Genomic DNA, 25,851 nt, shown 5'->3' with positions numbered 1-25,851 from the left:
GTAGAGTTCTGAAGACTGTACCACATTTCTTCAGTCCAGGGAGAGGCCAGGCCCCGGGAACTTTTTCTCCTTGATGCCAGGTTCCCCAGATCAGATGATCAAAGTCCTGTGGGAGGAGCCCAGAGTCCCTGATCCGATTGCAGTGCTGTCTCAGGAACTGGGGTCCCCCCCATGAGACCTTCATAATAGAACTGAGGGAAACCAAATCTCTTTGGCTTCCATCCAAGACCCTAGTGGCTTATTCTATAAAAGTTCCAGCATATTCTGAACCAAAGTACTGATTATGTGAAGAATATTCATTTAGATTCAGCCTGTCTTCTTTATTTACCACTGTACCAGATAACGAGAAAACAAAGTCCCAATTCTTGCCTCAGGGAGCATACAACATAGCTGGACAGATAAGATATGTGCCTGTAATAAAGTGAGAGAGTAAAACATGGAGGCAGGTAATACTCTGAACACAATTAATAATTGGTAATACCATTTAATTAATACCAATTAATAACCAATTATTAACTGTGTTCAGAGTATTACCTGCCTCCATGTTAATTAATACAGGTAATACCAAAACACACCTGCCTCTCTCCCCCCACCTCTTTCAGCACATCCCGTCCACGCTGGAGTGTCTGAGCCGCTCCACCCTGCTCTGTGTCTCAGCCTTGGCTGTCATCTCCTATGTCACACCTGTGTTCCTTGTGGCCCTCTTGCCCCTGGCCGTCGTGTGCTACTTCATCCAGAAGTACTTCCGGGTGGCATCCAGGTGATGGCAGCATTTGCCAGCCTCAGGGGTGGGTGGGGGACGGGAAGTGCTTTGCAGTTGGGCAGTTTGGTAAACTTCCTAGAATCGTCATTATAACAGTAGTATTGTCATGTTCCCTAGAAGAAGAAAGCAGAAATAACAAATAGAAATTGAAGGAAATATCCATATCATATCCTTCTACTCTAACATAACCCTCTGTTAGCATGCATACTCCACAAATAATATCTGAATTATTTCCATGGAAGATATGGTTAGGAATGGAATCCCTAAATCAAGGTGTGTGCACATGTTTATGCCCTTCATTCATTCTGCCAGAGTGCTTCTCATGAGGGCTGCATGTTTCCATCAGCCAGACTGATTGCTGATGGTGTGAGAGCAGACAACACCTGATAGGAGAGGTGTTACAGATATCACAACTCCCAGCCCACAAGAGTCCAGAGTGTGGCTGGAAGCTCTGACTTCACAGGTCCTCTCCCAGAAATCCATTGCCCTCAAGACCCTTGGAGCCCGGCACACCTCTTTCCTACTCAGAATTTTCTAAGAACATTCTCTAGGAGGTTCTTCCTAGGAGTGATTCTCTCCAACTCAGATTCAGAGAATTATAAGAAAAATATTTAAAGACCTAATAGGTCACTGTTTCTCAAACTGCCAATTACAAACTATCAGTGGGTCATGAAATCAATATCATGGATCACAACCAGCATTTTAAAACAAGGAAATAGGACAAAAAATATCAGCTTTGCTTCATGAAAACTTTGTTATGGTCATGTAAGAGTGTGTGTACTGATTTGTGATATAAAATATGTTTCTTACTGTGGGTTGTGGTCAGAAAGGTTAAGTACCTTTCCAAAGTGTGCCTAGTTTGTTAGAAACTAGAATTGAAATACTGATCAGCAATAATAATGATTAAATTTAGATGCTTTTGACTACAATGACCTGTCCAAAGGATCAATATTTATATAAATGGCTTTTTGCTTGTATGATCCAGAATCTGCTCCCAGCACCCAGGAAGAACATAGTTCATTGATATTAACAAACTTACAGTGACTTTTTGACCACTGTACTCTGTACTTCGGAATGTTTCCAAACACTTTGTAATACAAGCTGTTCTACAAAGTTCGTTTCTTTTGCCAGAGAAGACATGTTCTCCCTGTTTCTCTGGTACCCACTCTGGTCCTGGAGATGATCTGTCCGGGAAAGCTCCTTCCTGGATCCAAACCTGGCCTGTCTGACACTGATGAGCTGTCAAGTTGCAGCTGTGAAGAGTGGAAGGCCATTCTGTTGCCATGGATCCTCTGAGGAGGTCTCAAGAGCTCTTTAGGTCTTAATCTTTAATGTACCAATCTATAATGATCCCTGGGAAAGGATGGATTAAAAACGTTGAGCCTGGCCTTCCCATTCCTTTAGTAAGCCGTGTCAGGCTCAGGTGCCCATCTGTAAGATGGAACCAGCACTGCCTGCCCACTTTACTTCAGTGCTAGGTGTTGCAGCAAGAGTGCAGACGGACACACGCATGAGGTGGACAATGCCCAGGATGACGGGAACTGTGCCTAGCAGGCTCTGTTTAAGCATTTTACATCAGCGATCTCATTCAGTGCTCACAGTGTGTTGGGAAGGTCCATTGTCCTCCCTTTGTAGGTAAGAAACAGACCTAGAAAGGTGAAGCCCTTTGCCCAAATACTGGTAAGGTAGAACTAGGACTCAGACCCGGCTGAGCCACAACCTGCCCTCCTAACCATCCTGCTCTCTTCCCTGGCACAGGGACCTCCAGCAGCTGGATGACACCACTCAGCTCCCGCTGCTCTCACACTTTGCTGAGACCGTGGAAGGCCTCACCACCATCCGGGCCTTCAGGTACAGGTCCAAATTCCCCCAATGTAGGAGTGGGAGGCAGGGTCACAGGTCATGAGATTGAACTCAAAGAGCCCCACTTAGGAAGGCCCAGGACATACCTCTCTCAGCCCCTCCTCAGGCCCCAAGGCCCAGGTGATGTCTACCAGCAGGGACAGGCCCGTTGGGCTCCAGCTATAAAATTCCAGCTCTCCAGACGGGCCTGAGGCCTCTGTGAACCAGTGCAGAACACGGGAAGAAACAAGGCTAGGACAGGTCTTCAACTGTCAGTACTAGAAAGGCCCTCAGGTCTTTGGCCAGCATGGATGCCTTCTGATATTGAGAACCTCTTGTCACCAGACACTGCTGACATTCTCTACGCTGCTCTCATTCATGCTGCACAGCAACCCTAGGTGCTGAGCACGAGTGTTCCCATTGCCCAGATAAGGAAACTGCAAGGCTCCACAAAGCCCATACTTGAAACTACTTGTTCATTCAACCAGCATTTACTAAGCACCCCCACATGCTGAGCCCCTTGCCAGGCACTACAAAAGATGAGTCAGGCAAGTGGCTGCCCTGGAGGCATTACAGTCCAGACTTAGAGCAGGCCAGGACAAATCCATGTGACAGTTGCTCTGCAAGAAGTGGGGACATGGGCTGTGGGGACATAGAAGAGAGGCAGTTATGGAAGGCTTCATAAAGAAGGTGTCATAGGAGCCAGGACTCAAAGGATAAGAAAGAGTTCACCAGCCTGGAGAAATTTCCAGAAAACTGTAATGCCCCTGCCATCCTCTCGCCATCCTGAGTGGCAGTGTCAGGCTGAACAGGAGCATCTGAGGCTGCCTAGTGGGTAGAGTTGGCTGTTGCTCTCCCAGCCAAGTCTTGGTCAGTCTGTTGGGATATTACTCATCCTGCCAACCAAGCCAGAGACCCCTGACTCAGATAGTTGGGCTCTGTTCTCTAAGCCTCACCCTAAGAGTGATAATAGGTTATTTATAGAATGACACAGCTGCACGGGTATGACAATAACCATGTGACACTAAACCCTGTAACCTGAGGTCTCAAGGACCAACCTAGGGTTCCGAAAAGCTCTCCTCCCCAGCCATCAAGTCCATTGTCAGCCCTGGAATCCTGATGTAGCACCACAGCCTCCTTTCACTCTTTGGCATGTGGGGCCAATAGGAGCTCATCTCTTGTCTGAGTAAAGCAGAGCTCTCCCCTGGCCAGGGCTCTGCTCCCTGCACATCTCTGCCCCCACTCAAACCTATGCTGCCTCCACACAGAAGCACAAGATTCTAGAGTCTGCTCCCAGCTTGCATTTCTCATCTCAAGCCTGCATTTCCCCAGTGTCTTCAATTTTCAAGTCCCTTGACACCCCTGGGCCTAGCTTCTGGTCTAAGTTTTGGCATGTCCCTCTTACAATTGGTGTCCAGAGGCTTTCAGGATGGGCCTGGAGCAGAGAGACTGTGACTTTCCTAATGTGGACCAGGTCCCTTGTGAGTGGATTCTAGCACCCTGTCACCTGCCTCAGATCAAACCTGTGACTCAGGCCAAGCCTGTGGTCAGCCAAAGGAACTGCAGCCCAGCAAGGTCTCCCACACCCTTCCCTGACACAGTGAATGATTCTTCAACTTGAATGAAAGACTTTTCAATCATCCCTGTATTTGTTTAATTTATCAGCTTTGGCTCTGCAACCTGCCCTGCTGGGAGCAAACTAGCATTTATCGATTATGCGCTTACCAAATGCCAAGTGCTAAGTGTTGCATGTGCATTATTACAATTAATCCTCAAAACAGCCTCATGACACAGGCCTGGGAAGCCATGTTCTACAGATGCAGTCTCAACCAGAGAGGCTGGTAATCAATCTGAGAGCTGGTAGAGGGCCTGGCACCTAGACCTGTCTGACCTTCTTGACTTCCCTAAGAGTCCCTTTTTTTTTTTCACAAAAGTTTCCAGAGTGCCCAGCACTGGGCTCAGTATAAGAATTATCCCCATCCCCATTTTACTGATAAAAAAACTGAGTCTCCATCCTAACACACAATTGTGATATTCAGATACTAGCCTGAGTTTGCATGGCTCCAAAGCTTGACTCTTTTCCTAGTTCTCAGACATACCATTGCATGCCTATAACAGGAACTCCCATCTCAGACTCTCCTGTCACACAGAGCACTCAGGCCCACACACTGAGCACCTGAGCCTTCTTACATGCACACACATAGTGCTTGCACACACATAGCTACATGACTTTCCTTCAGGCACAGTTTCACACTCACCTCAGACACCCACCTGCACGCATCCACCACTTGGCTGTGCAGTTGCACGCTCTCACTCACCTCAGAGACTCACATCACTGTCCTCAGACACATGCCCTCCACCCAGAAATAATCCAAGCCAAATAGAGAGCTTCAAGAGTGAAAAGTAGATGGTAAACAAGACATGTCTCCGGGTATAGTGGTGCACACCTGTGATCCTAGCCACTCAGGAGGCTGAGACAGGAGGCTCATGAGTTCAAAGCCAGCCTCAGCAAAAGTGAGGTGCTAAGCAACTCAGTGAGACCTTGTCTCTAAATAAAATACAAAATAGGGCTGGGGATGTGGCTCAGTGGTTGAGTGCCCCTGAGGTCAATCCCTGGTACCCCACCAAAAAAAAGACATATCATGGGTCCTTTTGAGCCCCCAAATTTGGTCTTTACTATATGGCTTTTTATTCTCTTCTTTGTTCATCATCAAACAAGTGCTCCTGTACCTCTGCTGAGCCCATCCCATGCCAGCAAAGTCTGAGGGAAGTGGCCAAGAAGTCAAGGCTGATCAGGGAGAGGAGACAGGTCTTTCATAGTAATGTGAAGAAACAGGATGAGGCATGAGTATAGGAAAGAAATCCCTAATGTTCCTTGCACAGAAAGATCTTATCTACCTAAGAGGCTCAGAGAAGATTCCACTCATTTGTTCAACAGATATTTAATGATAGTGCCGGATGCTGGGATCAAAACAGACATGATCTCCATCCTCGTGGGTTTTCCAGTCTGGTGAGAGAGATGGGTTATAAACAGCCAGAGAAAATGACTGTGCAATGAAGCTAACAGGCTGCAGACATAGATAATAGGGGAACCTACTTTGAGTAAGATAGTGGCCAGGAAAGGCCCCTCCGAGTAGGTCTCAGGTAAGGGAAGTTCTGAAAGTTGAGAAGGAGCCAGCCTTGTGAAGAGCAAGAGAGAAAGTATTCCAGGCAGTGGGGAGAGCATGCACAAAGACCCCAGGGTACAGAAGAACTTGATACTGTCAAAGAGCTTTGAAAAGGCTGGGGTAATGGCTACAGAATAATAAGTCAGAGTTAATGGCTGGGGAGGAAGTTGGAAGGAGCTGGTGCTCCTGGAAAGAAATTTTTTCTTTAATTTTCTATTTGTTATTTTTAGTTATACATTTCAGTAGAATGTATTTTCACATATTATACATACATGGAGCGTAACCTCCCATTTTTGTGATTGTACATGGTGTGGAGTTACACTGGTTATGTATGCATGTATGAACATAAGAAAGTTATGTCTGATTCTTTCTACTGTATTTCTTCTTCCCATCCTCCCTCCTTTCCCTTCATATCCCTTTGTCTAATCCAATGAACTTCTACTCTTCCCTCCTCACTTTCTTACTGTGTTAGCGTCTTCATATCAGAGCGAACAGTGGGCCTTTGGGTTTTGAGGGGAAGAGATAGTTCTTTATCCTAAAAGCATTGAGAGGCCATTGATATTCTCAGCAGGGTCATAGTTGGTGATTTAGAAAGATCACGCTAGCTGGCCGCTGGGTAGAGATAACGCACAGGGAGATCCAGCACGTCTATCAGGAGCTGATGCAGAGTCCAGGAGAGGTTTTGGTGGGCAGGAAGCAGGAGAGAGGTGGACAGAGGCGAGGATTTGGGGGATGTAAACATAAGAGGACTTGTTGAGGGATTGAATGTGAATCCAGGATATTCCTGGTTCTGGCCTGAGAAACTGGGTGGATAGCAATAGTGCTCACTATTCTCCAGGAAGACCTAGAGAGAACAAATCTTGGAGTGAAAACAGTTTGGAGGAGGTGGGACTCTGCAGGTAAGATAGAATAGTAGGAGGTGTTGGGGGAGCCTATATAAGATGGCAGAGGTGGCATGGTCAGGGTGGCCAGCAAAGGCCCAGGTGACCCCTCCTAGGAGCTATGTGGGCCACCATTATTCCCTCCTCATCCTCCCTCAAGGTATGAGGCCCGGTTCCAGCAGAAGCTCCTGGAATACACGGACTCCAACAACATCGCCTCCCTCTTCCTCACGGCTGCCAACAGATGGCTGGAAGTCCGCATGGCAAGTGCCACCTACTGCTACCCACATCCTGGACAGGTGTTCTGATAGGAATGTGGAGCACAGCAAGGGCCAAACATGGACCAGGGGGTGGGAAGAGAGGATGGGGAACCAGATTGTATGGACATAGAGCCTTCCTTTTGTCCCATCCCTGGCAGTCCTTCCAACATCTAACCTGTGTCCCCTTCCCCTATATTACTGTCTGGGTGCTTGTGTGTCTGAGGGTTGTACCTGGAGCAAGAATAGTTGTGTGTGTGTCTAGTGAGTGTGTCTGCAGTGAGTGACATGACACATGCATGCATACATGTTGAGCCCGCTGGTGAGGCCTGCCTTCTCAGGGAGTAGGGGAACCTAAGCTGGGGGGCACATGTTGGCTCCTGAGTCCAGGATTTCCCAGCCTCCTGTATGTCTGATGTGTGTGTGATGTGGGGCTGGTGTAGGGATATCTGAGCTGCTCCCTGTCCTGGATGGGTGTGAGGTGGGACAGAGCCTCTATAGGTCCAACCCCCAATGGCTGGGGCCAGCTGTTCTCCCTCCTCAGGAGTACATCGGTGCATGTGTGGTGCTCATCGCAGCCGCCACCTCCATCTCCAACTCCCTCCACAGGGAGCTCTCTGCCGGCCTGGTGGGCCTGGGCCTCACCTACGCCCTAATGGTGAGTGACAGCAGGCTGGGATGTGGATGGGTAGGACACCAGCCCTCCAGGAATCCCAGTGCTCCTTCCCCAACAGAGTCATGAGACACCCCCAACCCAGGCCTTCCCATATGGGCAGGACAGCTGACAAACAGGCCCCAGGTCCCAGACACGTGGTGGGTGAGGAGCCACATTCACTGTTACTGACTGACTTCCCACAGGTGTCCAACTACCTCAATTGGATGGTGAGGAACCTGGCAGACATGGAGATCCAGCTGGGAGCCGTGAAGCGGATCCACGGGCTCCTGAAAACTGAGGCAGAGAGCTATGAGGGGCTTTTGGGTGAGGGGCAGCAGTGAAGACGCTCAGAGGAAGGGCCCACAGGAGGGGTGTACTTGGGCTGGGGGGATGATGAGGGAGCCTGGGGATGGTGGTCCTCCTAGATACCAGCTGTGGCCCATGCCTGGTGGCTGACACCCAGCCTGGCCCCTAGCACCATCGCTGATCCCGAAGAACTGGCCAGACCAAGGGAAGATTCAGATCCAAAACCTGAGCGTGCGCTATGACAGCTCCCTGAAGCCAGTGCTGAAGCATGTCAACGCTCTCATCTCCCCAGGACAGAAGGTCAGACGTAGAGCCCTGGAGGGCATGATGCAGGACAGCTCACAGAGTCCCCCATGGCCACCCAGGCTTCCTCCTGGCTTCTTACCCACTCACACCCCCTGTCTCCTGGCCCTGGCTCTGTCACACTGACCTGCTTTCCTCCTCTTGCTGTCCTCAAACCTTGTGTCCTCATCTGTCACCAGAGACAAACAGCCTGGACTCCCCTGGCTTCTAGGGGCTTTCCCCTGGCTAGCACCACCCCAGAGCTTCTCTGCCTAGGGGGAGACAGCAAGGCTGTCTTGTCCTCAGGGAGGGAGCCCCTGCCTAGTGTCTGACCCAACGCTCCTCATGTCCCTCCTCTCTGGCCCCATTTCTCTCTGACACTATCCTTCTCCTTCCATCTCTTTACTTCTCTGTCATCGTCTGTCTCACTGTCTCTGAACTTTGGGTGTAACTTTGTCCCTGCTGCTGTCTTCTTCCACCTGCCCTTGCCTCACTTATCCTTCTGCGTCACTTTCTCTGAACCTGTATTGGTCTCTTATTTTAAATTCTATTAGAGCCCCAAAGCCAGGAAGCAATGGGGTCAGAGATGGCTCCAATTTAAGGTGGGGCACACAGACACACCTCTGCACACCTTCTTGTCCTCTTGCCACACCCATGTGCACACAGACACAGCAGGGCCCCCATCTCCCCTGAAGTCACATATTTGGCACTCCCAGACCCAGGAAATTGGATGTCTACACCCTGCACTGTGATCTCAGGTCCGAGCCCCCTTGGACCTACCACAGAAAAGAAACCCAAGCCTGTGGCCCAGCATGGCCAAAAAGAAGCTGGTGCAGAAGAGGAGAGGCTGTGACCTTCCCCACCTGCACACCTTACCAAGAGCTAGCACTAGAGGTCACTCCTGGCAGCCCCTGAAGCCGGAGCAACACACCTGCCTTCCTTTTTCCAGATCGGAATCTGTGGCCGCACAGGCAGTGGGAAGTCCTCTTTCTCTCTTGCCTTCTTCCGCATGGTGGACATGTTCGAAGGTAAGTTGTATGTTGGGCACCACATGAGTCCTAGCCTGTGGTCTTATGTTACATGAGGCCCAACAGTCACTGCCTTTCTCTGCCTCCTCACTGGGGCCCATATCCCAGGCTGAGCCTGTCCCCAGCACCACCCCATCCCTGGTGGTACCCACCTGCCACATCATCTCCATACAGGGCGTATCATCATCGACGGCATTGACATCGCCAAACTGCCATTGCACACCCTGCGCTCACGCCTCTCCATCATCCTGCAGGACCCCGTCCTCTTCAGTGGCACCATCCGGTGAGCTCCTCCACCCCCAGGCCCATGCTAGCTCAGCTCCATCGAGTCTGCAACACAAAGAGGAGGATGTGGGGGGACTGGGGTCTTCAGCCGAGTGTCACCTTCAAGCCCTTCTCATGAGGCCAAGACCAGCACTGGTGACATCCTGCACTACAACTCAGTGCTGTCCACCACCCACTGCCACCACCTCGGTGCTCCCTACCCAGCAAAGCCTCCAAATGACTCAGTTCTCACCCACGAGCGTTCACCAGCCTTGCCTGTAACAGGACCCTGGGGACGAAGGCAACCCACTGCTCCCTTCCCTATGGGTTTCTGTGCCACTCTCCAGATTCAACCTGGACCCGGAAAAGAAGTGCTCAGACAGCACACTGTGGGAGGCCCTGGAGATCGCCCAGCTGAAGCTGGTGGTGAAGGCGCTGCCTGGAGGCCTCGGTAACAACTCCTGGCTGCACAGCCAGGCTGGCTGGGTGCTAACAGAGCATCCATGGGCTGGGGAGGGAAGACTCATAGCCATGTCTTTGGTGGCCTGAGTTTGAAGTCTGGGATCTGATAGGACCAGAGACCATTTCGTCCTACCTTCCACCATTCAGGGGCCCAGAGAGGTAGTGACTTGCTCCAGGTCACACCACAAGTCCGTTCAGGCTCTCACCTCTCCTGCAAGGCTCAGGGAGAGAATAGAGGTCACTGTATGACAGAGTTTGTCGCCCATGCTGTGGTAGTATCTTTAGTCCTGCCCTGCCCTATCCCCCTGCCCTAGGGAAGAGAGAACAGAGTGGAAAATCTTGGACACTGTTCGCTTAAAGAGTTTATTAGAAAGACTGCCCCATCCGGGGGAGGGCAGGGCCTTGGGGTGTACTGCACCTCCTGGATCTGTGGGGCCTGGCCAAGCTTTGGCTTCTGTGGATTGCCCTCCCTGAGGCCCCAACTTGTGTGGCCACTCTCCATGCACACACTCAGCATACATGGCCCCTCCCAGGATTGCCAGGCCACAGCAGAGCACACCACCACAGATGCCCTTCTCACCTCAGTCCCTGCAGATGGCATCTGGGTTGTATCAGGTGTGCTTCTGACACACTACCACCTAGGGGTAAATGCCCCCCCAACCCATGCCGTCTGCTCTGCTCACACCGTGAGCCCTGCTTTCCGTGCCTGGGGCTACTTTCAGATGCCATCATCACAGAAGGCGGGGAAAATTTCAGCCAGGGCCAGCGGCAGCTGTTCTGCCTGGCTCGGGCCTTCGTGAGGAAGACCAGCATCTTCATCATGGATGAGGCCACAGCCTCCATCGACATGGCCACGGTTGGTTCTGGGCATGTCCATGGGGTAGAGACCTTGGAGAGGGTTTTAGTGAGGTGTTAGGGAAAAGTTTGCGCAAAGCAGTCCTGACTTTCAAGTTGCCTTTAACATCAAGGGCTATGTGTGGCCGAAGAGGCCAAGGGCGGGGGGACTCTGACTCCATCTAGTCTTAGAGAAGGTTCCCACACACACATACACAGATCCACAAAGACTTCTCGCCCCTCACCCACAAAACAGCATCACACTTGCAGCACATGATGTGCTCACAGAACTGAGCTGCAGCAAACCAAGTCAGCCCCTGAGTGCTGGACACCCAGTGAGTCCTGCGAGAACCAGGACCAGAGAGAGGGTGGGGGAGGGTGGCTAGGATTGGAGTCAGATAGGAGCTGGGCCACAAACCTGGGCCCCACATCCCCAAAGCCAGTCCAGACCCCTTCAGCTGGGCAGGGGAGCCCTCAAGCTGCTTCTTCCATCTGACAGGAAAACATCCTCCAGAAGGTAGTGATGACAGCCTTTGCAGACCGCACTGTGGTCACCATCGCGGTAAGGGGCCCATTGACAGGCAGGGGCCACCCAGCAGGAGGGCTGACTACTGGGGCTGTCATTAGTGATCAGCCCCTGGGCTTGGCTGGTCCCCAAGAAAGGACCCTGGAGCAGTTCAGGGCAAGGAGTCTGGAGGGCTGGCAGGGATCCTGGGTTGCAGGATTTGGGGTGAGGGGGATTTGCACCTGCTCTTCCCTCAGACATCCCCTCTTTCTCTCCAGGTTCCAAGGTCCACCCCCCTCCCAAGGCCCTGTGAGCTAGGTTGGGGTTGCTTCTCCATAGGAAGTCAGGGAAGAGAGGCGTTGGGGTGGGGGGGGGGCCCTGAATACTGAAACCTGGATGTGGGGAGAGCTGAGACCTGGTGGAGGGGAGAAGGGTGGTATTGAAGGGCTCAGATCACAGTACCCCTAGACAGGGGCAGTCACCACAGAGATACAACATCATGGCCACATGCCTCCTTCTCCAAGCTGCAGGAGGGAACCCTTAGCTGCCCTGACCCTTCCACCCACACCCTGACCAGCCCCCTCCCGCCTGCCCAGCATCGAGTGCACACCATCCTGAGTGCAGACCTGGTGATTGTCCTGAAGCGTGGTGCCATCCTGGAGTTTGACAAGCCAGAAAAGCTGCTCAGCCAGAAGGACAGTGTCTTCGCTTCCTTTGTCCGTGCAGACAAGTGACCTGTCAGACCCCAAGTGCCATCCTATACTCTCACCCTGCCCCCACCCTTGCCTGGGTTTTCTAACTGTAAATCACTTGTAAATAAAGAGATTGATTATTTCCTACTGGGAGCCCCAACTCTGGTGGGCAGAGACTGCAGTGGACTGTGGGTGCAGGGAACCAGCCTGTCCTTGACACTGGGCAGATTCTGATGTTGCTATGTAAACATGGGCCAAAGCATATTTCCTGATCTGTGAAATGAGGGATGTGTTAGTCAGCTCAGGCTGCCATGACAAAATATCACAGAGTAGGTGGCTTCAACAACAGGAATTTATTTCTCACAGTTCTGGAAGCTGAAGCCCAAGATCAAGGTATCGGCAGCTTTGGTTTCTCCTTGGCTTGCAGACAGCCATCTTCTCACTGTCCTCGCATGACCTTTCCTCTGTATACACACAGCCCTGTGAATTCTCCTCCTCACCCTCTCTCTCTCCAAGAACAGCAGTCATATTGAGTTAGGGTCCAATCCCTGTGTCTTCATCAAATCTTAATTACTTCCCCACAGGCCCTAGCTCCAAATACAGTCACATTGGGGGCTAGGTCTGGAGAAGAAAATTCAGTCCATAGCAAGGGAGATAGCATTTTTGTGGAAACCCCATTGGATAAGGTGACAGGTCTCTTCCTTAGGGTATTTATTCTTGGATTGAAATTGTGGAGCCTTGGTACCCTGGATTAGTACTATTTCCTTTGCCAGTAATGGAACCCAACTCAAAATGGCTTAAACAAAAACATATTCATTGTGGTATGTGACTGTGAAGACCAGGAGGTATACTATTTCAAACATGGTTACTCTAAGTATGTAATGTCAGGGATGTGTCTCCATTTCTGGGTTCCATCTACCTCTTCCTTGCTGATGACAGATGGCTGCTAGCAACCAAAAGGAAAAAGAGATGTTCTTTCCCAGTAGCTCTAGCAAAAATTTTGGGAGCAAATCTCAATGGATAAATTTGGTCACATTCTCATCTTCACCCAGTCACTGTGTTTGGAGGGCCAGAACATACCTACTGGCTAGGCCTAGATCCCACATCCCCATCTCTGTTCCCCAAAGCAAGGACATTCAGAAGTGGGGAATGGTGGTCCTTCAGAAAGTAAGAACAGTGCAAGTATCACAATTATCCAGGTGGTGGCTGAGAGTTGCCAGGCTCCAGACCCTGGAGAGACCAAAACAACAGCTTGTACTAACTTCATCTGCATCAGGAAATAGGAGTGCACACCTGCCCTCAGTCAACAAATGACAGGTGCTAATTTACATATCATTTTATAATAATTTACATATCACCTGCAGTACTGGCTTGCCAGACCCTGAAGTAAAAACCTAGGGTCCTTGGGCTTAACTGCAAGAGGGTCAAAGCCCCTGCCTTAGCGCCAGATAACAGATGACCATGCATGGTCCAAGGGATTCTTCTCTAAGGATATGAGCCCCAGGGAGCAAATGAAGCCATTACTGTTCCAACAACCAACAAGGCAACCTTAGGCTAATACCTACAATAGAAACATGTCCAGACAAAAGCCTGGGACCCCAGTGTCTAAGCTAGCTCTAAAACAACTCAGGTCCAGATACCTCCTATTACTTATATTGAAATAAATCAGGCTACAGACATGAGGAGTGTAAAGCAAGTGCCAGTAGTTCACATCCTCTAAAATGCAGGGTGGGCTGGGGCCTCTTGGGATAGAGAAAATGGAACTTCCCAGGCTTCTGGGGCTACAACATGAGCATTGTTATGGTAGGTGTGCTCCCAATCCTATTGAAGTTTTGTTGTTGTTGTTGTTGTTGTTTTGTTTTGTTAATGGGAAAGATTTGGAGTCTTCGGATTCTCAAGGGATCTAAGACTAAGAAAAGGTGGTCCTAGGGGCCTCTGGCTCTGGGATAGTGGCGCCACCTCTCAGTGCCTCCTTTCCCTGGAAACCCAGAGCCTCTCTAGAGGCAGAGATGACCCAACTGCAGATGGGTAAAAGGAGGGAGGGGAACCAGGGCGACAGCGGCTGCTATCCCAGATTAGGACAGATGATGACTCCCTTCGCGCCCTCCAATTTCATAGTGAAATTGGAACCTCATATGATCTGTCAGTCAAATTGGACGGACAAAGCCCCAAGGACAGACTGAGATGGGAGAAGGAGGGGCAGGGTAGGGGGTGGCTAGGGGCGGAGCTTGCGCCTATGCCCGTCCCCTCTCCCGCTCAGAAATAGGTCGGGCTCCCCCTGGCGGCCAGTCCCCAACTCTGCTCCTCGGGCGACCCCCGCCCTTAATCTTGTATCCGCACCTTGCACTGGTCTGTATTCGCGGAACCACAGACCGACAGACTGACAGAAACCCGCCGGCCGCCAGCACGCAGTCAGCGGGAGGGGGCGGGGAGGCGACGGCTGTGGCTTGAGGAGCAGGAGCAGGTGCCGCGGCGACAAGCGGGCGGGGCAGGGACCGCGCGGCGGGCGGGGATCGCGGGGCGGGCTTGCGTGCGGCCGGCCGGCGAGCAGCCGGGAGGCCTCGACTCTGAGCTAGCCCAGCCAGGTAGCGCGGGAGGCGAGGGGATCCGGAGTTGAGCCGGGTCGGGTGGTGACTCCGGAGGGCGCAGGATCCCAAGGAGACAGAGAGGACAAGAGCTGGAGAGAGATCCCGGGAGCGGCGGGGGCGATAGGGGAGGAATGGGGTAGGAAAGAGGGCGCATACCTAGAAGAGGCAGTCGGGACGTGAAGCTGGAGCTTGGAGAGGATCTGGGACAGAAATGGGTGGGGCGGCAGAACAGTGGGGGGTTGTGCGAGGTCTCGCTAGTTGGTAAGATCGGGAGGTGTTAAGTTCTGAGGTGGGTTGAGAAAGGAAGGCTGGGGGACCAGAGGGATGTTAGGAGGAGGCCCAGGTGTGGAGGAGAGCTGTGTGGGGATCCAGGGCCGCCTGGCTGGAGGGCTCACTAGGCAATGGGCAGGTAGGCTGAAGGGTGAGGCTGGTGTAAAGAAGTGAGTCAGGATCCAGGTGGAGGTGAAGACGGATCTGGAAGGACGGGCCATCTCAGGTGTGAAGATAGCCCAGGCTGAGGGTAGCCCAAGGTGAGAGGGTGCCTGGGAGACCCTAGGCCAGGTCAGGGCTGTGCCCCCCATGGGGGAAACCCCTCCCTGGGGTTACCGGAGCCATGCTGTCCCGCAAGGGCATCATCCCTGAGGAGTACGTGCTGACACGGCTAGCAGAGGACCCTGCAGAACCTAGGTACCGGGCTCGAGAGCGGAAGGCCCGCTTTGTGTCCAAGAAAGGCAACTGTAATGTGGCCCACAAGAACATCCGGGAGCAGGGACGCTTCCTGCAGGACGTATTCACCACGCTCGTGGACCTCAAGTGGCCACACACACTGCTCATCTTCACCATGTCCTTCCTGTGCAGCTGGCTGCTCTTCGCTATGGTCTGGTGGCTCATTGCGTTTGCCCACGGTGACCTGGCTTCTGATGAGGGCACAATAGTGCCCTGTGTCACCAGTATCCACTCCTTTTCATCCGCGTTCCTTTTCTCCATCGAGGTCCAGGTAACCATTGGTTTTGGTGGGCGCATGGTGACAGAGGAATGTCCACTGGCCATCCTGATCCTCATTGTGCAGAACATCGTGGGGCTCATGATCAACGCCATCATGCTGGGCTGCATCTTCATGAAGACTGCGCAGGCGCACCGGCGAGCAGAGACTCTTATCTTCAGCAAGCATGCTGTTATTGCTGTTCGCCATGGCCGCCTTTGTTTCATGCTCCGCGTGGGTGACCTCCGCAAGAGCATGATCATCAGTGCCACCATCCACATGCAGGTGGTGCGTAAGACCACCAGCCCTGAGGGCGAAGTTGTGCCCCTTCACCAGGTGGACATCCCCATGGAGAATGGCGTGGGTGGCAATAGCATCTTCCTGGTGGCCCCGCTCATAATCTACCATGTCATTGATTCCAATAGTCCACTCTACGATCTGGCACCCAGTGACCTGCACCACCACCAGGACCTGGAGATCATTGTCATCCTTGAAGGTGTGGTAGAAACCACAGGCATCACCACCCAAGCCCGCACCTCCTACCTAGCTGATGAAATCCTGTGGGGCCAGCGCTTTGTCCCCATTGTGGCTGAGGAGGACGGCCGCTACTCCGTGGATTATTCCAAGTTTGGCAACACCATTAAAGTGCCTACGCCACTCTGCACAGCCCGCCAGCTTGATGAGGACCGCAGCCTGCTGGATGCCCTGACCCTCCCCTCTGCCCGCGGGCCCCTGCGCAAACGCAGTGTGGCCATGGCCAAGGCCAAACCGAGGTTTAGCATCTCTCCAGATGCCCTGACTTAAGTCATGGTCCCTGGGTCCCCACATGTGCATGTGCACACAGGCAGTTTGGTATGGTAGGTAGAGTGAATGTGGTGTGGGCCCCTTGGCAAAGTGAAGGCCTGGACCCTCCTCAGCTCAGCCTTCCCTGCTTTGTGCCCAGGGTGTTGCAAGGCACTTGTCACTATGCTATTTCTGGCCTCAGCAGGAGCCCGTACTGGGTTATTTTTGTCCCTGCTCCTCCAGCCCAGCTCAGGACTGGCTTATCCCTCTCTCTCTGCCCAAGGGAAGACTGTGGGTGTACTAGGCCCTAAAACTGGGTCTCCAGCCAGTCCTGGCCCCCATGATCAGCCTAATACCAGCAGGCAGGTGGCTGGGGAAATCAATCCCCAACTGGCAGCCTGCCTTCTGGTGTCTGTGGTCCCCAAGAAATCCCGTGGCCAGGCCCCAGCTCTACTTTGTCCCTGAAAAAGTGATGGGCTAAGGGGTGGGCTCCGCCTGCAAGGGAGGGCAGGTGGTGAGAGTACATTGCAGCTCCACGGCTGGAGCTGTGGAACCTACACAGGTGGGGGTAGGCTGAGATGAGCAGGGCTTCTCTCCACCGGCAGGCTTCAGCCCAGGAGGGGGACCCAACAGGGATAGGGTAACAGAAGAAGGCTTTGCTGAGCCCAGCTTAGGGAGCAAGAGATGGGCCCAGCACCCTGCCCTTCACCCACTTCACCCTCTCTGCAGAGAGGACTCCTTGGGCTGGGGCTGCTGTTCCCATTCTGTCTCCAACCTGGGAGGCTAGAATGGGCTAGGCAGCCAGTGACATGCCAAGCACAGAGAGCTGAGAAAAGAGGTCCTGTGGCTACCACATACAACGGGCCTCAGACTGAACTCTGCTCCTGGTTCCCCAATGGCAGCTGTGACTCACTTTGTCCAGAGGACAACTGGGGGTGGGGGTGCCTTTGAGTTGCTGGAAAAAGTGTTGAAAGTTCCAAATGGTAGGGGGTATGAGCTCCCTGAGGTGAAGAGGCTCTTGGTCCTGATGGGTTTGACCCAAACCAGGACTCTTAGAGCCTGTACTCACGGAGCAGTGCTGTGTGTCCTTGCCCAGAATTCTGCCTTCTGCATTGTCAATAAAGCCTCCCCTTCATGACCTAAACTCTGGGCTGTTCTTGCTGGGGAGGCAGCAAGTATGCTGGTGGAAAGGGAGGGTGGGGCTGGCAGCTGTCACCCCACATTCAAGAAGTACTGTGAGCCCTAGCAGGGAGGCCAGGAAAGGGAGCTGAGGCTGGCTCCTCCTCCCCCAGCTCAGGGGCACTTCCCCCTCCTCAGGTGACCTAGTAGTGCCAGCAGTCTAGCTACCTCATTTTTTTTTTTTTTGAGTATCCAAAAGGCCTTATAGCCCTGGGCCCTGCCTCCCTCCCAGGGATCTATTGGAAGGTAAGATACCTAGGGAGAGGAGTAGGGTCACTACAGACATAAGGGTTGTGGTTGGGAGGTGAATTTTCCAGACATATGCCTGGGTCCAAATCCTGCCTGTAGCTATATGATTTAGGCCAAGTAACTTAACCTCTCTGTCTCTGTTGCCTTATCTATGCTAACTGTATCTACTTCATAGAACTGTAGGCGTAAGTGAAAAGCATATGTAAATGTCAAAGTGCCTGGTCTGTAATAAGTGTTCAATAGTTAATTATTGTGATTGCTGCCAAATCATCCATAAGATGAGAAAACTGACTAAGCAAGCATTAAGAGAGAAAGTGTGTTTATAGTTTCCTGCAGTGATGCATTTCTTTGCTTAGTCTTACTTTCTACACGTGCCCCTTCCAGCTCAGGATTAGAGGGGTTGTGGCAACCTGTAGCCATATAAGTGGTCTTAGAAGGGTTATGATCATTTCCTCCCACATGAAGTCCCTTCAGTAGTTTCCCATTACTTTCTGGATCCAGGCTAGACTTCTTAGCCAGCCATTTCAGGACTTGACTCCTTTCTACCCTATATTCCACTGTTCTCTTACCAGAATAATTTGCACCCTGATTCAGCCAGTTCCCTCACTATCTGTGTGTCCCCTCCTTGCACATAACTGAGATTCTGACTTTCAAGCCTTTCGTTATGATTTCCCCTTTGCCTGAGCTGCCCAGGCCTCATCTCTGCTAAAATCCATAGAAGTTCAGACCCAGTGATGTCTCCTCAAAGCCTTTCTTGGTTTCTCTGGGGAGAAACTGTCCTTTCCCTGAGCAGTCTCCTCTGCCTGTGTTTATGACCCCAAAGTTCATGGCTCCTTGGGATTAGGAATTGTGTCTGGTTCAACATTGGGTCTGACACTGAGTAGGTACTGAGTGAAGGAATCGATGAATGCATGATGGACAGATGGAAGGATGATGTACCGAACGAACCACAAGCCAGAGTCATTACTAAAAAGAAACCTGCAGACTGGGCTGTGGTTGGATCAGTAAGGGTCTGTCACAGTCTGCCAAGAGAAAGCCAAGGGGTCCAGGTAGTTGCTGCTGTTTGTGTGAGCTATAAACTTTCTTCTTCCTCCACCCACATAGTCCCTGGCACTGATTCCCTTCCTTGCAAAGCTGACCCATTTCTGGTTCAAAGAAGAGATTGAAAAACTAGTCAGAGTCTGCCTGGAGTTTTGAGAGTCTGGCTTTTGTAACTTAATTTGGTCAAACCCTAAGGCCATGGGAGAGGCCAGAGTCACTAACAAGGAGCCCCTTGGTCACAGCATCTTTGGAGTCCCATCCAGAATAATCTTCCTCCAACCCCTCACAGACCTTAAGTGGCTGGTGAAGCCTGACATCTGCAGAACTGGGGTCTCAGCGCCACCTTCTGGCCACAAGGAAGACTTACATGATCCCGGAAAATTGGAGCTGCTGGTCCTGCCATTTCTGACCACTCTAAGGGAGATCCCCAGCCTTAAGGCTTAGATTAGAGAGAAGCTGGAAAGTTCCTCAATAGCTGGACTAAGCCATCCTTGCCCCCACATGATCAAAATATATAGTGTAACTCGGGAGTTCCCAGGGTCTCTCTGAGTCCCAGATTTGAGACTGACAGCAGGCTCAGCTATGTTAAATGACAGTGCAGATTATGCTCCAAACACCCAGAATCAGAGGGGCCTCACAGATACTTTCTCTGAGCTACATGTACCGTGAACCTTCCCTCCTCCTCCTGCTTGCATAAGCCCTGGGCTCCTTGCCTTCCAGGCTACTCTGTTCCCAGTCAGTGATGATGCAGCCCGAGGGGGAAGATCTGCTAAACTTCTGTCACCAATTTATATCAATGGTGTAACATGTCCCAGGCCTTCGTCCTGAGCTCCACAGATGAGGGAAGTCAGGCTACCCACTTCTTGTTATAAAACCAACCTGATAGTCATAAGCTGGGCAAACACAAGTTCTTTTATTCCATTCCAATCTTAATTTCTAATATCTCTAACATTCAAATCATATACTTCACCCAATGATATATAGAGTTATCACAGAAAAACTAAGAAATAGTTAACGTGGCTGCAGGGTTCCAGTATGCTGAGCCAAGAACACAAGCAGAGAGAGATAAGAAGGCAAAGATAGTCAATGTAGGTGGTCAGAAAAGGATTTTTTAAATATTTTTATTAGAGCATCATAATTATATAGTAATTGGGTTAATTTTTACAAACTCATACATGCAAGGAATTTGATTTCAAGCCCCATTATGCCCCCCCTTCTCTCCTCTTATTCTCCCTTCTCTCCTTTATTAAACTACCTTTCTTCTATATATGCATAAAAGTGAAATTCCCTTTGGTATCTTTATATATAAATATAACATGATTTTGCTAAATTCATCTCATTTACCTTCTACTTTCTCTCCCTTCTTCCCTGTCGTTCTATTTCTACTCCCCTGATCTTTGTATATCTACCAATAGCATAGGACAGATAGTAGTTGTTTCCTTGTACGAAGAAAGTACAGAATCATTTTACCTTGGCAGTTGTCTCAAAATGGAGTAGCTTATGGCAAACTACTGCTTTCCAAAATGGATTAACTCAGGGTCAGGCACAGCCTGCAAACCACTATTCTGTATCTCACGAAGTAACTGAGATCAGAGCATAGCCTGCTCTTCACAGTGTAGGATGGAGCTGTCTGTGCAAGCTACCCCTGGACCCAGGGTGATCATAGCCTTCTCTTCCACTTTCAGTTGTGTCATTGCCATATGTCTGTCTGTCATGATAGCATCTGGATATCAGAGAAAGGCAAGAAATATGACAGTAATCACAAATATTGCAAGAAACATTTGAAAACCACTTTAGATCCAGTTTTTTCATTAGCTTAGATCCAACTAGGAGAATAAATCTCTTGAATCAGTCTTGGATAAGCGGTTTTTTTTCATTGACTGATAGCTCTCCCTAACACATTTACAGTGAGAAGTATTTACTCTTGCAGATCTTGCCTTGGCAGGCCCATAAATATTTGATTGCAATGTGTTTTTCTAGAACCATTTTAACCAACACATTTACATTGGTCCCTTGGGCCTCTAATGCTTGTGCTATTTTATTTGCTATTTGGGCCATAGTTGGGGATTGAGTTTAGAAACTTCTAGTGAAGGTCAGGAATTCTCAGTAAAACCAGTAAGATCTAGTGGTAAGTCAATCCATTGAGGTACTAATAAAATATGAGCAAGTAGGGGAAGGAATTTCCCTGTCTCAGCCAGCAGTTTCTGTAGGTGTGAGAATAATGCAGACCACACTGTTCAAAGACCTCATCTCTGAACTAATAAGGTCAGGTTCAATTCACTGTGAACCTCATATTATATGGAGAGACACAGGGAGGCTCCACAATGTGTCTCCCCAGCTTCACAAAGCAGCACATGGAAATCAGATGGGAAAGTTCTTCCCCAACACATCAGAAAACACACACACACACACACACACACACACACACACACACACACACACAATATCCCAGCTTCAATCCTAAGAACAGCCTACAGTCTTTCCTGTGATCAAGAACTCTAGGGCTGGGGATGTGGCTCAAGCGGTAGCGCACTCGCCTGACATGTGCAAGGCTCTGGGTTTGATCCTCAGCACCACATAAAAAAAATTAAAGAATAAAGATATTGTATCCACCTAAAACTAAAAAATAAATATTAAAAAATTCTCTCTCTCTCTAAAAAAAAAAAAAAAAAAGAACTCTAGGAGCCAAGTTTAAGACCCAAGGCTACATTTTACTGAGGAACCCCTTACCTTTTACAATAAAGTGCAAGTGATACAATCAGTCCAAAACGGGAAAGAATGAAACCTACTGACAAGGCCCAAAGGGACCACAAAACTGCTACTAGAATCTATGTGATTAATGTCATTTTCCCTGTCAGAGATCTAACCACCCACCTTCTGCCACATATCTCAGCACCTCTATTCCTATCGTGTATATTTTCACACATGAGAGTATTTAGCACATGTCAGAAAAATTGCACTATTGCACACTGCACACCTCATACACATACCACACTCATCTTCAAAGTTTCCATACCACACCATCTTCTATCATCTATATTCTTATCACCCAGACAAACCCCTCATGCCATCCACACAGAGCATGTTTCAATTTCACACTCCCCATCCCACCCCCCCCCACATACATCCTGCACACCCCACTCACACATACCTCTGGCCCTTACCTTCAGAAACAGTTCCTTTCTCCCTCTAGGAGCCATCTGGCACATCCAGATCACATCCCTCAGAGTCCCTAGGTAGCCCTTAACCTTCCTTACACCTCTCAGCTCAGGAAGATGCATTTGATCCACAGGGTCATCCTATCCAAGACCAGAGCCATGACCAAGGCAACCAGTATGTAAGCTCAAAAAACCCCACCCCACCAGCAAGAGGGGTTCTGCAGTAAATTGTGTTATCCTAAGGATTTGATGTGCCTGCAGAAAGCCCTGGGCATCTTCAGGACCATCCTACAATGGCCTCCTCATCTTGGGACACAGCCTATAAGACAGGACTACTGATTTAACCTTTCAGTCAAGAGTTCATAGTGGACATGGAGCCTGACTAGAAGGGCAGGTCCTGGCGGAGCTGGTCCCTGGTTCCTGATAACCCCTATCCTCAGGAGCCATGGACAGGATCTTGTCTTTATTCCTCTAGCAGCAGCCAGTGCAAGCTACATGGACACCCAGAACACTGAAGCTGCCATGAGCTGACAAATAGCCCTATTTCCATCTGACAACTATTATCACCTCTCCCCACCAATCAGACCATCTGCCCTGGTTTAGGGATCTAATGTGGACAGCTAACTCTGGAGCTGACTTGAACCAGACCAAAGCTTGTTCTCTTCAGTCAACACTTCCTCTCCTTACCCATCACCCCCTAGGCAAATACCCTAGACTCCCTGGGAACCAAAGTTTTAAGTTACACACCCATAAGCTTAAAAGTAGGGGAAATGTGCAGGAATATGCTCACCTGTAATATTCAGTGTGTAGTTCACTGTCTAGGGGTTGTGCAAGGATATGTGCCATACCACACACTAGTAGATGGTCCCCCTGTCTTCCAGAGAGGACTTCAGCTTCAAGTTGCTAGTATGGCAAATGTACCATCCTCATTCTTGATGGGTTCAGAATTGATGCCGTCAGAAATCTCCTGGTACCAGGGAAACTTCTGAGTCCGCTTTTTTATGCTAATGGTTTCTGGATAGAACCCACTTGACTTACAATATGTTTTCTTCATTATGTTTCACAGTGGCTTGCTCCGAAATCAATATGCTATCTGGGGAAGTCAAACAGTTGGACCCAGCATCCCACTACCCTTTTCTTCTCCCATACCTTGCAGTAACTGGCTTCTACCACATCTACATACCTCTGCATCACTGCTACTACAGCCAGGCAAGACAGGAAACATAGGATTCCATTCTTTAAAGAGGGAGACTGTGGGGCATAGGTAATACTACAACCACGCCCAACAATGAGCTGGAGTCTCACCACACCAAACTGGGAACTCCCTGAGGGTAGATAAGGACTCCTTACTATCAGCCCAATGACTGACCCAAGGCAAGCCTTTAGCAAAGGTAAGTAAACTGAATTGGACACTGCATAGGTCTCATGTTCTGGGTGTGTTTGTGCAAATAATTTTGTAAAGCAGGATTTCTTAAACTGTTTGTTATCAAACACCTTTCAGAATCTGAAGAAAGCCTTGGGACATCATTGTAATAGAGACTACTAATTCTAAGCATATTTAGCTCCACATGACAACTTGCCCAAATTGTACTCCAGGTAGATATAGCCATGTGAACTTAGAGTCTAGTAGTTCTGGATATAATCAAAAGTACCAAGAGCTCCTTCTGGGAAGTATCCTTGAATAAAAGGGTGCCTTAAAGAAAAAAACTCTTATCTCCCTCTTTTCTTCATCATTCCTGTACAATGGTGGAATACCAAATGATGATGGCTGAAGAATGAAAAAATCCATTTCCAAATATAAGGTGGAGGCTACATGCTAAGGATGGCAGAGTGACAAGATAAAAGGATGGTCACAGTATTACCATACCCACCCTGGGCTAGTCCATTTGTGTGAGAGAAAAATAAACCACCTTTTTCAAAGCTGTTTACTTCCAGTTTCCCATCTGACAGGTAAAAACCTTGTAAGTCATCATCACTCCCATCCTCATAATAAGAACAAAGGCTTCACAAACTGCAAAGCAATAAGTTTTGTAGCTCCATCCAAGAATTGAGGTGGTGGGGCAAACTGCCACCCTGAAAACTAGAAAGACAGGCAGATTCAGAGAATTACAACCAAGATCAAATAACCTTAAGTAGAAACTGCTGAAGTCATAAACTAGTAGAAGTATTTCAAAAGTAACTTCAATGAATTTCTAAAGGATGAGGTGGACAAGCTTAAGAGTGAAAACCTCTTTGGAGCCCAGTCATAGGAAAACTACCGAATTTCAATGGGTTTACCTCCAGGAACACCACCAGGTTCTCATAGTGAAGATTCAAGAAAAATCTCCTCCTCCTTCAGACAGGGGAAACTAATCATTTAAAAATACATCCAAGAGAATTCTCCATAACAAAGAATGTTCCCAAGAGAAAAGACTTTGCTGGAACCTATCTTGATCTGAATGAAGAGCAAGTAGTCAATGCCAATCCTTCCAGTCCTGATCAACTACAAAGTGGTGATGGGGAGGGGGAGATATTTCTAAAGGTCATAGCCCAGGGGCTCAGGACATTAAAAGAATGAAATTTAATCATAAGATTATGACTCTGTCTCCCCAACACTTTACCACCACCTCAACAGGACTCTAGTATGAAAGTGGGGAATTACAACTGAGACCTGCAAGACACATAGTCTATTTAAGAAGGAGTACATAGGGAAATGCAAAGACAGCCAGAAAGGGGGATTTTAAAAAAGACACTAGCATACATCAAACCTCTAGCACCAACAACTACAGCAAATATTAAACACAGATCAACTTCTGACCAAATTAACATAAAACCCCACACTATAAGCCTATTTGCACCAGGTACAAGGGTGCATGTCTGTAATCCTAATGACTCAGGAGGCTGATCACAAGTTCAAAGCCAGCCTCACAACTTAGTGAGATAATAAGTTAAAAGGGTTAGGGATATAGCTCAGTAGTAAAGTGTCCTTGCATTCAATCCCCAATATTTCAAAAAGAAAAAAAGAAAGGCTTATTTGCCTCAGTTTGTTTTACCTGATACATAATACCTGACTTTCAACAGTAGATTACAAGGCATTTTGAAAAGTACATAAAGATAAAGCAAACTTAGTGACCAGACTCAGGTGTTACACAGATTCTGGAATTTATAGGAAATTTAAAATAATAGTATCTATTTTTTTGTAGTAGAAAGGAAAAAGGAAAAATAACTAATTAAAATGTTAAGGTAATTAATGGAAAAAAGTAAATAATGTATATGAGCAGATGGGTAATGGAAGAAAAGAGACAGAAACTCTCAGAAAGAATCAAAAGGAAATGCTAGAAATAAAAATATTGTAAATGAAATTCAGAAGGCCTTTGATGGGGTTTTGTCAATCGTCTTGACCCTGACCAGGAAAGAATTGGTGAGATTGAAGATGTCAGTAGGAACTTCTCAAACTGATATGCAAAGAGAAAAAAATGAATTAAAAAGTCACAATATCCAAAAGATATGGGATTAAGAACAAAGGTATAGAATACATTCATGGAAAGAACAAGAGAAAAAGGACCAAGAGAAATACTTCAAAGAAATAATGGCTGAAAATTTCCCAAAATTAATGATAGTGAAGTTAAAGACTCTCAAACAAAAACTAAATGAACTCTGTCACTAATAGACCTGCTCTGAAAGAAAGATTAAATATTCTTCGGAGAGAAGAAAAATGATATTAGTCAGAAACTAAAATCTACATAAAGGAAGAAAGAGTTTCAGAGAAGAAATAAATGAAAGTAAAATAAAATTTTAAAATTTTTGTCCTTAATAATTATTCAAAATAATAACAGCAATAATGTATCAGGTGATCACAGCATATGTATAATTGAAATAAATCACAGCAATATTAGAAAGGATGGGAGGGAGGAATTAGAAATGCTCTGTTATGAAGCAATAGAATATTAATTG

General features: G+C 48.9%; 2 protein-coding genes and 1 long non-coding RNA gene across 4 annotated transcripts in view; 2 read left to right on the top strand and 1 right to left on the bottom strand.

Annotated features, from left to right (window-relative positions):
• The window catches only part of ABCC8 (ATP binding cassette subfamily C member 8), a 76,053-nt gene extending 62,100 nt beyond the window's left edge, over window positions 1-13,953 (top strand). For both annotated transcript variants that reach the window (XM_081281271.1, XM_081281270.1), the window contains exons 28-39: window positions 603-760; window positions 2,522-2,614; window positions 6,814-6,916; window positions 7,455-7,568; window positions 7,769-7,889; window positions 8,041-8,171; window positions 9,103-9,181; window positions 9,356-9,464; window positions 9,793-9,896; window positions 10,630-10,763; window positions 11,241-11,303; window positions 11,843-13,953. In XM_081281271.1, the coding sequence (XP_081137397.1) occupies window positions 603-760; window positions 2,522-2,614; window positions 6,814-6,916; window positions 7,455-7,568; window positions 7,769-7,889; window positions 8,041-8,171; window positions 9,103-9,181; window positions 9,356-9,464; window positions 9,793-9,896; window positions 10,630-10,763; window positions 11,241-11,303; window positions 11,843-11,980 (1,347 nt within the window). In that variant the 3' untranslated portion in view covers window positions 11,981-13,953. The remainder of the gene's footprint in view (window positions 1-602; window positions 761-2,521; window positions 2,615-6,813; window positions 6,917-7,454; window positions 7,569-7,768; window positions 7,890-8,040; window positions 8,172-9,102; window positions 9,182-9,355; window positions 9,465-9,792; window positions 9,897-10,629; window positions 10,764-11,240; window positions 11,304-11,842) is intronic.
• Window positions 11-10,768, bottom strand: LOC308642397. The gene is made up of 4 exons (XR_014020550.1): window positions 10,041-10,768; window positions 9,334-9,511; window positions 685-876; window positions 11-411 (listed from the first exon to the last, which is right to left on the bottom strand). It is a non-coding gene; the product is annotated as an uncharacterized lncRNA (long non-coding RNA).
• A 522-nt stretch (window positions 13,954-14,475) lies between the features above and the next one.
• On the top strand, window positions 14,476-17,429 carry KCNJ11 (potassium inwardly rectifying channel subfamily J member 11). Its single transcript, XM_081281272.1, has one exon. It carries the CDS (start codon window positions 15,140-15,142, stop codon window positions 16,310-16,312), a length of 1,173 nt encoding a protein of 390 aa, XP_081137398.1. The 5' UTR covers window positions 14,476-15,139; the 3' UTR covers window positions 16,313-17,429.
• The last annotated feature ends 8,422 nt before the right edge of the window (window positions 17,430-25,851 follow it).

Source organism: Spermophilus citellus (assembly GCF_964194105.1).
Source record: "Spermophilus citellus genome assembly, chromosome: 2".
NCBI classification, from domain to species: Eukaryota; Metazoa; Chordata; class Mammalia; order Rodentia; family Sciuridae; genus Spermophilus; species Spermophilus citellus.
The sequence above is the reverse complement of the archived record's forward strand: the minus strand, read 5'-3'. Positions and strand labels throughout refer to the sequence as shown.

Coding starts and splice junctions, on each gene's coding strand:
- KCNJ11 (XM_081281272.1), top strand. CDS start 15,140: ATGCTGTCCCGCAAGGGCATCATCCCTGAGGAGTACGTGCTGACACGG.